Source organism: Bufo bufo, chromosome 2 (assembly GCF_905171765.1).
Source record: "Bufo bufo chromosome 2, aBufBuf1.1, whole genome shotgun sequence".
Classification (NCBI taxonomy): Eukaryota; Metazoa; Chordata; class Amphibia; order Anura; family Bufonidae; genus Bufo; species Bufo bufo.
Window position 1 is genome coordinate 18579845 of NC_053390.1, and position 13548 is coordinate 18593392.

At 45.9% G+C, this 13548-nt stretch overlaps 1 protein-coding gene across 1 annotated transcript; it reads left to right on the forward strand.

Moving 5' to 3' along the window:
- The first annotated feature begins 6812 nt into the window (after window positions 1-6812).
- LOC120991156 (gastrula zinc finger protein XlCGF57.1-like) lies at window positions 6813-13030 on the forward strand. The gene is made up of 2 exons (XM_040420066.1): window positions 6813-6873; window positions 11838-13030. Exons 1-2 carry the CDS (start codon window positions 6813-6815, stop codon window positions 13028-13030), a joined length of 1254 nt encoding a protein of 417 aa, XP_040276000.1.
- The last annotated feature ends 518 nt before the right edge of the window (window positions 13031-13548 follow it).

Here is a 13548-nt window from a genome sequence, read left to right on the forward strand (position 1 = left end):
TCCTTGGAGTGAGTATGACAGGAAGGAGTGATCTCTCCTCTCTCTCTAAGACGCCTGTCAATACGAACGGCCCGAGACATGGCAGAGTCCAAGGAGGTATGTCTCTCATGAAAGGCAAATGCATCTTTCAATCCCTCTGAAAGACCATGGCAAAATTGACTTCGGAGTGCAGCATCTTCCAACCAGTATCAGCTGCCCATCTCCGAAATTCTGAACAGTATATCTCTGCGGACTGTTTACCCTGGCACAAAAGACGCAGTTTAGATTCAGCCAGAGCAATACGATCCGGATCATCATAAATCTGACCCAGGGCTATAAAAAATTCATCCACTGATCGGAGGGGCAGTGCCCCCACCGGCAGCGAAAAGGCCCAAGACTGAGCATTATCCCTGAGCAGCGAGATGATGATCCCCACCCTCTGCTCCTCATCACCAGAGGAATGGGGAAGTAGGCGAAAATGGAGTTTGCAAGCCTCTCTAAACCAAACAAAATTCTCACTACCCCCGGAGAACGTATCCGGGAGCGAGATCTTAGGCTCAGAACAAACTCCATGAACGCAAGCTGAACCGGTCACCTGAAACTGAGACACAGTTTTACGGAGATCTGCTACCTCCAATGAAAGACCCTGCATGTGTTCAGTCAAAAGTGAAACCGGATCCATGCTTGAGACGGTTTTGGCGGTTTATAATGTCACGGAAGGTGTTACAGAAAACTAGAAGACACAAATAAAGATCCGAGTTACTTGATCCAAAACTAAGGAACAAAAGGGATAGCCCTGAAACAGCCCTAGCCCTCTCCCTTACTGCTCAGCCTATGCAAGAATCTCTATGGTAGATAATTGCATACCCTCGTTCCTCGACTGTATGAAACCTGAACACCCTATAATAGTGAGGGGACACGACCACCGGCTCCCGACACTTAATACGGAGGGAGTCAAGGTCACCTATGATCAAGCAAACAGGAAAACATAGATAAATGAACAGACTTATCTGTAGAAACATCAGTTGTAGCATCCAGCATGCACACACTCCAGGAAGTTGTATAAACCGCAAAGTGATGCAGTATGGGAGGGGATTTAAAGGGATGCAATCAGTGCAACTAGATGACAGCTGAGAGAGGGAAACGAGATGACAAAACGAAAGCAAAACAAAAGAACCTCAAGCAGGAGGTTCTGAAGTACGTCTGTCCGAGCTTCTCAGATGTCTGGCGGTGACAGTTACACAAAAAACCCAACTTCTATTGCAATGCAAATGAGCCTCTAGGTGCTATGGGGGCGTCTTTTCAGCACCTGGAGGCTCCGTCTACTCACCCTGTATTCCGCCCCGCTCGTCCGTCAAGCCCGCCCATCTCCTCTAGATTGCCAGCCTCCAGCTCATCCATCGACCGAATTCTCGCGCCTGCGCCGTGTGCGTCTGTATTCGGCGCTGGCGCAGTGACTGTCTGACCGCTCCATGCGCCGTGTGCGTCTGTATTCGGCGCAGGCACAGTGACTGCCTGACCGGCCGGGCGTCGTCTGTTCCTCGGAGCACTCTGACATAATCGGCGCAGGCGCAGTGGAGATGTCGGCGCAGGGAGCGGTCAGACAGTCACTGCGCCTGCACCGAATACAGACGCACACGGCGCAGGCGCAAGAATTTGGCCGATGGATGAGATGGAGGCTGGCAATCTAGAGGAGATGGGTGGGCTTGACGGACAAGTGGGGCGGAATACAGGGTGAGTAGACGGAGCCTCTAGGTGCTGAAAAGACGCCCCCATAGCACCTAGAGGCTCATTTGCATAGCAATAAAAGCTGGATTTTTAGTGTAACGGCTGCACACAAAGGTCTGAGAATAGCATGGTTAGGTAGAGCAGACACTGGCAGATCGCTAGTGTCCGACAGCTAATTAGGTCCAAATGAGGTGGTAGAAACCCTTTAATCTGAACATTAAATAATCCCACTGAACTTGGAGAGTAAGTCGCTAAATAATTATTAGAGATGTCAAACGGTTTTGTCTCTAATTCAAATATTACATTTCCATTATTCTCTATTGGCATTCCACTCTGTCATTCCTTTTAGTAGGTCCCGGCAAAAAGGTCCTTACCAGTTATGGGAAATATACAGCTGCTGCAGAGCTAAATCCCATGACTGGGGAGGAGCAGGTCCATCAGAGTCATGGGATTTAGTCTCAACTGCCCAGTATCTGCTGCACTGCCAAGAGCTGAAGGACCTGGGGTGACGTCACCGTCATGTAATCAGTGCAGGGGGCGGGGCTCAGCAGTGGACTGAGGGGGGTGGTGAAGGACCTGGGGTGATGTCACTGTCATGTGATCAGTGCAGGAGCAGGACTAGAAAAGGGAGTCACTGATCACTTGACGGTGATGTCACCCCCACCCCCCCCCAGGTACTTCCCAATGACTTATCATCTACACTGCTGAGCCCCGCCCCCTGCACTGATCACATGACAGTGACGTCACCCCAGGTCCTTCAGCTCTGGTAGTGCAGCAGATACTGGGCAGGTCCTGGTCGGTAGTCAGGGCTCTTGTTCTCTCTGGTATCAGCCATTCCTCCAGCCTGCAGGTAAGATGAGCTGTGAGGAGACAGTGTGGTGGAGAGCTCAGACATGTCACCTCTGGAGATTCTCCTCCATTACACACAAGGAATCCTTCTCCGCTCCTCAGCTTAGTATGATGGGGGAGGGGTAGTGGGGATAGTGGGGGTTGTCATCATTCACTGGCCCCTGACTGTCCTGGTGAGGGGCCCCTGCATCCAGGAGGAGAATGGAGCGGGGCCCGGCCTGAGCTCAGCTCTCTCCAGTCTCTTCTCTAGGAGTTGTGGACACAGCTGAGCACAGCCCAGAGGTGGGACCTGCATCTATCAGACATTTATCTCCTGTGGAGCCACCAGAGATCTCCATGTTGGGGCCCCTGGAATCCATGTGGTGAGGGCTCTGAGAAGCGGGGCCCCTCCAGGCTCAGGAAGTGCGGTTCTGGAGGTGACATCTGGTCTTGTCCCCTGGATGATTTCCTCTCCTCTTCTCATAAAGGCGCCTGCAGTACTAGAAGCCTCCAGCTCCTCCAGTTCTCTCCTCTTCTCCTGAATGACCACCAAGGATGGACAGGAAGGAGATCAGCAGAAGAATATTAGACCTCACCTTGGAGATCATCTCCCTGCTGAGCGGAGAGGTAAACTTTTCTAGATTTCTCTCCTCTGTATTGTATTCTGTAACAAGTCAGACATCGGGAAGGAGAATCCATCATAGGAAGTGATAGGAAGAGTCCAGGGTCCTGGAGAACGGCCTCCAGACCTTCCAAGTGATGGAGAACCTGAAGATCAGCCCCAAATATGGTGAGTGATGTGTCATGTGACCAATAGTCATGTTGTAGGAGCCATGAGAAGGTAAGTAGGCACGTTGTACCAGGAGGAGAGGACGGAGGAGAGCACATGGCCCCTGAAGGGTTTATTCCCTAAGTGTCTCTCTCCATCCACAGGAGTACACAATAGTGAAGAAGACATCGGGGGACTGTGTGACTCCCATCATCCATCTCCAGGAGTCAGGAGGGCGGAGCAGGACCCCTCCCCCCATCACAGAGCCCCCCCCTTACCCCCTGATACATGAGCAGAAGATCCTAGAGCTCACCCACAAGATGATGGAGCTGCTGACTGGAGAGGTGACACTGCTGGGAATGCTGGGAAATTCTCCAGTAACAGCACTGGAGGGGTCTGGGTGATGACGGTGTCATTGTGTTGTCAGGTTCCTATAAGGTGTCAGGACGTCACTGTCTATTTCTCCATGGAGGAGTGGGAGTATATAGAAGGACACAAGGACCTGTACAAGGAGGCCATGATGGAGGAGCACCAGCCTCTTATATCACAGGGTAAGAGCCGTCATGTGCAGTGTATACACGTGTGTGCAGTGACATGTAATGGAGGAGCACCAGCCTCTTATATCACAGGGTAAGAGCCGTCATGTGCAGTGTATACACGTGTGTGCAGTGACATGTAATGGAGGAGCACCAGCCTCTTATATCACAAGGTAACAGCCGTCATGTGCAGTGTATACACGTGTGCAGTGACATGTAATGGAGGAGCACCAGCCTCTTATATCACAAGGTAAGAGCCATCATGTGCAGTGTGTACACGTGTGTGCAGTGACATGTAATGGAGGAGCACCAGCCTCTTATATCACAAGGTAAGACCTGTCATGTGCAGTGTGTACACGTGTGTGCAGTGACATGTAATGGAGGAGCACCAGCCTCTTATATCACAAGGTAAGAGCCGTCATGTGCAGTGTATACACGTGTGTGCAGTGACATGTAATGGAGGAGCACCAGCCTCTTATATCACAAGGTAAGAGCCGTCATGTGCAGTGTATACACGTGTGTGCAGTGACATGTAATAGAGGAGCACCAGCCTCTTATATCACAAGGTAAGAGCCGTCATGTGCAGTGTATACACGTGTGTGCAGTGACATGTAATGGAGGAGCACCAGCCTCTTATATCACAAGGTAAGAGCCGTCATGTGCAGTGTATACACGTGTGTGCAGTGACATGTAATGGAGGAGCACCAGCCTCTTATATCACAAGGTAAGAGCCGTCATGTGCAGTGTATACACGTGTGTGCAGTGACATGTAATGGAGGAGCACCAGCCTCTTATATCACAAGGTAAGACCCGTCATGTGTAGTGTATACACGTGTGTGCAGTGACATGTAATGGAGGAGCACCAGCCTCCTACACCCTGTACAGAATTATTAGGCAAATGAGTATTTTGACCACATCATCCTCTTTATGCATGTTGTCTTACTCCAAGCTGTATAGGCTCGAAAGCCTACTACCAATTAAGCATATTAGGTGATGTGCATCTCTGTAATGAGAAGGGGTGTGGTTTAATGACATCAACACCCTATATTAGGTGTGCATAATTATTAGGCAACTTCCTTTCCTTTGGCAAAATGGGTCAAAAGAAGGACTTGACAGGCTCAGAAAAGTCAAAAATAGTGAGATATCTTGCAGAGGGATGCAGCACTCTTAAAATTGCAAAGCTTCTGAAGCGTGATCATCGAACAATCAAGCGTTTCATTCAAAGTAGTCAACAGGGTCGCAAGAAGCGTGTGGAAAAACCAAGGCGCAAAATAACTGCCCATGAACTGAGAAAAGTCAAGCGTGCAGCTGCCAAGATGCCACTTGCCACCAGTTTGGCCATATTTCAGAGCTGCAACATCACTGGAGTGCCCAAAAGCACAAGGTGTGCAATACTCAGAGACATGGCCAAGGTAAGAAAGGCCGAAAGACGACCACCACTGAACAAGACACACAAGCTGAAACGTCAAGACTGGGCCAAGAAATATCTCAAGACTGATTTTTCTAAGGTTTTATGGACTGATGAAATGAGAGTGAGTCTTGATGGGCCAGATGGATGGGCCCGTGGCTGAATTGGTAAAGGGCAGAGAGCTCCAGTCCGACTCAGACGCCAGCAAGGTGGAGGTGGAGTACTGGTTTGGGCTGGTATCATCAAAGATGAGCTTGTGGGGCCTTTTCGGGTTCAGGATGGAGTCAAGCTCAACTCCCAGTCCTACTGCCAGTTTCTGGAAGACACCTTCTTCAAGCAGTGGTACAGGAAGAAGTCTACATCCTTCAAGAAAAACATGATTTTCATGCAGGACAATGCTCCATCACACACGTCCAAGTACTCCACAGCGTGGCTGGCAAGAAAGGGTATACAAGAAGAAAATCTAATGACATGGCCTCCTTGTTCACCTGATCTGAACCCCATTGAGAACCTGTGGTCCATCATCAAATGTGAGATTTACAAGGAGGGAAAACAGTACACCTCTCTGAACAGTGTCTGGGAGGCTGTGGTTGCTGCTGCACGCAATGTTGATGGTGAACAGATCAAAACACTGACAGAATCCATGGATGGCAGGCTTTTGAGTGTCCTTGCAAAGAAAGGTGGCTATATTGGTCACTGATTTGTTTTTGTTTTGTTTTTGAATGTCAGAAATGTATATTTGTGAATGTTGAGATGTTATATTGGTTTCACTGGTAAAAATAAATAATTGAAATGGGTATATATTTGTTTTTTGTTAAGTTGCCTAATAAATATGCACAGTAATAGTCACCTGCACACACAGATATCCCCCTAAAATAGCTAAAACTAAAAACAAACTAAAAACTACTTCCAAAAATATTCAGCTTTGATATTAATGAGTTTTTTGGGTTCATTGAGAACATGGTTGTTGTTCAATAATAAAATTAATCCTCAAAAATACAACTTGCCTAATAATTCTGCACTCCCTGTATATCACAGGGTAAGAGACGTCATGTGCAGTGTATACACGTGTGTGCAGTGACATGTAATGGGGGAGGAGTGCTGTCTGCATGTTTTGGGGCCCCCTAGAAGTGAATGGGTCCAGATCTAAGCCGCAAAATTGTAGATCAGATGCGGAAAGCAATATACGGCCATCTGAATGAGCCCTATTGGAGAGGAGACTGGGAGGAGTTGTTTTGCCTGATCTATAGACAGATCTCCAGGAGGCCATGTATTCAGTCACTGTGTGCTTGTGTTTCCACAGATGGATCCATGAGGAGAAATCCACCAGAGAGATGTCCTCGTCCTCTGTATTCCCAGGACTGTCCAGAGGAGAAGGTCCCAGAGAACCCTCAGGTATATAGGGGGGTCCTGCAGTCATAGAGGGGTCATAGATTGTGGGGGTCTCTTCTGTGGATCTGTTAGATTTCCCACCTGTCTGCTGTATTGTACTGAATTGTTACAGATGACAAATCAGGGGGAAGATCTGACTGATATTAAAGTGGAGGATGAAGAGGAGAGGATGATGGGCGATCCCCCGTGTAAGAGTGAGGTGGAAGAGGACATTCCAGGAGATGTCACCACAGGTATGGAATCATGAATGGAGAAAGTGACTTCAGGTTCTGTCCTTGGTGCCTTCAGGGCAGGAGGAGAATCTGATCACCGGCTGCTGCTCTTTGATTGGAGATGTCACATCATGAAGTCTTCTCCTTATCCAGCTGATGGCGATCTCTGATCAGATTCTTTTCTGATCCCGGCTGTTCCTGCAGGACATGGCGGTCAGTCACATCCACTGGGGATTATGGGGGCACAGCTTTTGTGTCTGTGCTATCGTGATGGACTACATGTACGGCATTGTGCAGGAAAGGGTTAACCATCATGTTGGGATAGTAAAGAGATATAAAACAGTAATCCATAGAGTTTGGTGATTTCCTTTATGATGGTTAAAGAGGTTTTAGAGTAAAAAGAAATAACTCCGCAATATAACTGTCCTCAGAAGACAAGGACTGCATTCTCTCCTCTTTCACTTTGGGCTGCGACTCTTCTTTCTCCTTTCATGACAGTATCCCGAAGATCAAGCCCCCAACGGAAAAAGGCTAAAAGTTATGGCTATATGAATGCAAAAGCACAAATAAAATCTATATTTATTTTTTTTTATTGTGGAAAAGTTTTAAAGCATAAAAAATATTCTGGTGTCACCGCACTCGCACCACCCCATAGAATACAATTAGCTTGTTATGACCACATGTCACGTCCATGGATTGCGCCTGAGACATATTATCTTGTGACCATAATCGGCTTTTCCATTACAATATTATAGACGATCTCTCTGTAGATTTAACAATAATAACTGCATGTAGTATTACATAGAGCTTAGACCTGATGAGGCCGCTGTACTTACCTTGAAACTCCCATGTCAGAATGGCTGATGAGCAGATTAGTGCTCCCGCTAGAGATTGTTTGAGTCTTGTCGGTCTCCATCCACCTATAGCTCAGTGGACGAGCTCCTTTCAGTGCACCTCCTCCCCCGCTGCTGCTGTCTCGCACATGCTCAGTGCAGGCTGCAGTAAAATAAAGCTGAAGATGGAATTAGAATCTGTAATTCCACACTGAAACTGATGCTGGGAGATGGAGGATGTCTCGCTGCAGAGCCACGGAGACCGCAGCTTGTACTGAGCAGCGGAGGAGGAGGTGCACTGAAAGGAACTTATCAATTAAAGGATATGGACACCTTTGTTAAAAAAAATAAAAATAATCACTTTATAAGACACACTTTTTCCCCCAAAAGTGCATCTTATAAAGCGAATGTTGCAATTTTTACATTGCTGACACTGATACGTCGCCGGCTCTATGCTGCACAGCGCGGCCTGTGATGTATCAGTTACAGTTTACCTCTATCACACAGGGTGGGAAGAGGGGCTGGAGGCCGGCAACTGCAGTTGCACTCGCGGCGGGGCCCGGTGCAGTCACTGTACTCCATTACACCGGGCCCCGCTCACAGCAGTCTTCATAGGTAAAGTCTATTCATGTAATCCTCAACCTGTGGCTCTGCTTTGTTAAACTACCGTAATTGTCTGTAGTAGTGCTCACTATGAAACTAGCGGGCCGGCAGCGTCACGTCACTCACTCCGTCATTAATGAAGCTGGCAGAGCAGGAGCGTGACGGAGTGAGTGACGTGACGCTGCCGGCCCGCTAGTTTCATAGTGAGCACTACTACAGACAATTACGGTAGTTTAACAAAGCAGAGCCACAGGTTGAGGATTACATGAATAGACTTTACCTATGAAGACTGCTGTGAGCGGGGCCCGGTGTAATGGGGTGACTATTTACACAGGGACATGAGAAGACACAGAGGGGACCCACATAAGATGCTATATATGTTTCATCCACAGATCCCCCCCCATAACAGTGTCACCCACAGATTAACCCCCCCCAGAACAGTGTCACCCACAGATTAACCCCCCCAGAACAGTGTCACCCACAGATTAACCCCCCCCAGAACAGTGTCACCCACAGATTAACCCCCCCAGAACAGTGTCACCCACAGATTAACCCCCCCAGAACAGTGTCACCCACAGATTAACCCCCCCAGAACAGTGTCACCCACAGATTAACCCCCCAGAACAGTGTCACCCACAGATTAACCCCCCCAGAACAGTGTCACCCACAGATTAACCCCCCCAGAACAGTGTCACCCACAGATTAACCCCCCCAGAACAGTGTCACCCACAGATTAACCCCCCCAGAACAGTGTCACCCACAGATTAACCCCCCCATAACAGTGTCCTCCACAGATTAACCCCCCCATAACAGTGTCCTCCACAGATTAACCCCCCCATAAGTGTCCTCCACAGATTAACCCCCCCATAACAGTGTCATCCACAGATCCCCATAACCAGTGTTCCCTCTAATCTTTTGGCTTAGGCTGGGCGACAGCGCAGCAATTATTGTGCCCCCGCGCACAAGTTTACTAAGTCTGCTCAGCGCCCACTCACCCTGCTTCCAAAATGCCCACACTAGTGATGAGTTCTTTCAAACTTCATCCTTCTGCGTCCGTGGTAAGCGGGGCGCCGCCTACCACATATTCCGGCGCTACTGCTGCCTCCTTTTTCTGACTGAAGAGAAGGAGCAGCAGTGCACAGGGAGCGGTAACGTGGAGGCATCGTTGGCGCCATCTTAGAAGCTGCTGGGGACGGTTCTGGAGGGCATGCTGCTGCAGAACACAAGGGGTGAAACTGTGAAAGGACCACTGGCAGGAACACACCATCCCATCCCAGTGATAGTCTATCACTGGGGTGGTGTGTTCCTGTGTTCCTGCCAGTGGTTTCACCCCTTGACAAGGGCCTTTGTGTTCTGCAGAAGCATGCCCTCCTCCTATATACAGCCTATACCTATATACAGTCTGCACCTATGTACAGTCTACACCTATATACAGCCTATACCTATATACAGTGTGCACCTATGTACAGTCTACACCCCGTGTAGACTGTATATAGGTATAGACTATGTATTGGTATAGGCTGTATATAGGTATATCTATCTATCCCACAGGGGTTATATTGTCCAGCATGGTGTAACCTCCATACATTTTCTGTACAGTATACATTATAATTCCTGCACCATGCCGTACATTATACATTATAATCCATATACCATGCTGTTTAATATACAGTATAACACCTACACTGTGGGGTTATGTTATATATTGTACGGCATGGTGTATGGATTATAATGTATACTGTACGGCATGGTGCAGTTATTATAATGTATATTGTACAGCATGCTGTATGGGTTATACTGTATATTTTACTGTATGGTGCAGGGATTATAATGTGTACTGTACAGCAGTACAGGGATTATAATGTATATTACACGGCATGGTGCAGGGATTATAATGTGTACTGTACAGCAGTACAGGGATTATAATGTATATTACACGGCATGGTGCAGGGATTATAATGTATATTACACGGCATGGTGCAGGGATTATAATGTGTACTGTACAGCAGTACAGGGATTATAATGTATATTACACGGCATGGTGCAGGGATTATAATGTATACTGTACAGCAGTACAGGGATTATAATGTATATTACACGGCATGGTGCAGGGATTATAATGTATATTACACGGCATGGTGCAGGGATTATAATGTATATTACACGGCATGGTGCAGGGATTATAATGTATACTGTACAGCAGTACAGGGATTATAATGTATATTTTACTGTATGGTGCAGGGATTATAATGTATACTGTACAGCAGTACAGGGATTATAATGTATATTACACGGCATGGTGCAGGGATTATCATGTATTCTGTACAGCAGTGTAGGGATTATACTGCAAATTTTTCAAACTTTTTGGTAAATTTGGGATTTTTTCATAAATAAAGGTGAAATATATTGACTCAAATGTATGACTATCATGAAGTACAATGTGTCACGAGAAAACTATCTCAGAATGGCTTGGATAAATAATTGTTCCAAAGCTATTACCACATAAAGTGATACATGTCAGATTTGCAAAATTATGCCTGGTCTGGAAGTGGTTAAGGTAAAGGGCATCTGTCAGCAGATTTGTACCTATAAACCTGGCTAACACTTTGTATGTGCACCTGGAGGCTGAAGGTATCTGTGTGGGTCCCATGTTCATATGTGCCCGCATTGCTGAGAAAAATTGTTACCTAGAGGCTCAGCAGTGCAAATGTCATCACGCTTGGCCCTGTCAAAGTGCAGATGGCGTGGCTGTTTCAGAGAGAGCTGAGCCTGTAGGAGTAATGGTAACGCCCCCGTTGCTCCTAGAGGCTCATTTGCATATCTTACAACATCATTTTTCTCAGCAATGCGGGCACATATGAACATGGGGCCAACACAGAAGCCTTCAGCTGCCAAGTGCACATGTAACAGGTTGGTCAGTGTCATAGGGACAAAACTGCTGACAGATGCCCTTTAACTTGTATTAATGTGATGACATTTAAGGGCCAAATGTCTTCACATAAGGCAGATTACCATACATGGTTGGTTTTTCAAATTTTTGAGCTAGGTTTGTGTAACAAAAGTGGTGAACAGGTGTAGAGCAGAAACCTGGACTTGATCAGAAATCAGGATGTGTTATAGAAAGCTTTAAAAGGCTGGAATCACACATGACGTTTTTGGTGCAGATTTCTGAACCAAAGCCCAGACTGGATTCAGAATTAATCACTTATACCTCTAGTCAGGCTTGGACTAGCCCAAAGGGGAACAGGTGGATCCCCCAGTGGGCCCCTAGTCCCCTCCCCCTCGAACAAGGGCCAGCCAGTATCCTCTTTCCTGAGAAACCTGCCTTTTTGAAGTTGTTGCAGGGACTCTCATAATCATCTTGAGTGTCTTGCTGCCTTCAGCTATGTGAATAGGTAATATTTACATGTACACTGCGCCCCACACTGAGTTTTACTGGTTGGCTCTAGGCACCTAAATTCGACACTGCCTCTGGATTCACTACTAGCCTAATAAGATTTTTTTTTTTTTTTCTACTCAAATCAGAAATTCCAATTTTTATCTTCACAGACAATCCCATTAAGAATTCCGAGGGAGACTTCCTGTTATCACTAAATTACAAAGCAGAGGAAGATGACATGCAGCGCTCTTCAGGAGAAAACCACATTACCCTTAATATGTATCCAGGACTTCACAGTACAGATCTGTCTTATAATCCCTCTCAGCATCAGGAATCCTCTCCTGATCAGCCACAGTTAACCAAAAGTACAGGTCAGAAAGGTGGTAAAAGATTATGGTGTGGTAAAGCATTCACAAAAAGATCAAGACTTTCTAGACACAGAAGACATCAGACAGGAGCGAAGCCATACTCCTGTTCTGAATGTGGAAAAAGCTTTACAAGGCAATCAAGTCTTGTTACACATGAGAGAATTCATACAGGAGAGAAGCCATATTCATGTTCAGAATGTGGCAGATGTTTTACACAGAAAGCACATCTTGTTGAACATAAGAGAATTCACACAGGGGAGAAACCATATTCATGTCTAGAATGTGGGAAATGTTTTGCACAAAAAACTAGCCTTATTATTCATCAGAGAATTCACACAGGAGAGAAGCCATATTCATGTTCAGAATGTGGGAAATGTTTTGCAGATAAGTCAGGTCTTATAAAACATGAGAGAAGTCACACAGGGGAGAAGCCGAATTCATGTTCAGAAAAGAAACCATATACATGTTTAGAATGTGGGAAACGTTTTATATGGAAATCATCACTTGTTACACATGATAGATGTCATTCAGGAAAATTTTTATGTACAGAATGTGGGAAATGTTTTTCCAAAAAAACAAGCCTTATTATTCATCAGAGAATTCACACAGGAGAGAAGCCATATTCATGTTCAGAATGTGAGAAATGCTTTGCAGATAAGTCAGGTCTTATAAAACATGAGAGAAGAAGTCACACAGGGGAGAAGCCGTATTCATGTTCAGAATGTGGGAAATGCTTTATAAATAAATCCAATCTTGTTACACATAAGATAATTCACACAGGAGAGAAGCCATATTTATGTTCAGAATGTGGGAAATGTTTTACATATAAATCACATCTTATTACACATAAGATAATTCATACAGGAGAGAAGACATATTTATGTTCAGAATGTGGGAAATGTTTTGCATTCAAATCCCATCTTGTTACACATAAGAGATGTCACACAGGAGAGAAACCATATTCATGTTCAGAATGTGGGAAATGTTTTTTTTAAAAAAAATGTCTTGTTACACATGAGAGAATTCACACAGGAGTGAAGCCATATTCAACATGAGAGAATTCACACTGGAGAGAAGTCATATTAATGTTCAGAATGTGGGAAACATTTTTAACAGAAAATAAGATCTTGACTTCCATCAGAGAAAGCATATTTATGTTCACTATATGGGAAGGGTTGTGTACTAAAATCATATCTTGTTAGACATGAGAGAAGTCAGGAGAGAGCCTTTTTCGCGCTCAGTATGTGGCAAATGTTTTATTGCTATAGACAGAATTAAGGAGAGAAGCTGTTTTATATGTGGAAACTGTTTTGCAGGGAAATCAATTACATCAGAAGAAAGTATATTATTTTTTGGAATATGGAAAATACTGTACGAGCAAAACTGAACTTAAACCCTAGTTATTCACAGACCTTGAGGTTGGGCTACATGACAACATATGTCAAATGACCGCAAGTCTCGGAATAGTTGTGCAACTTTCCTGCAACTTGCTGTTTCCGTGATGCTAGGGAGG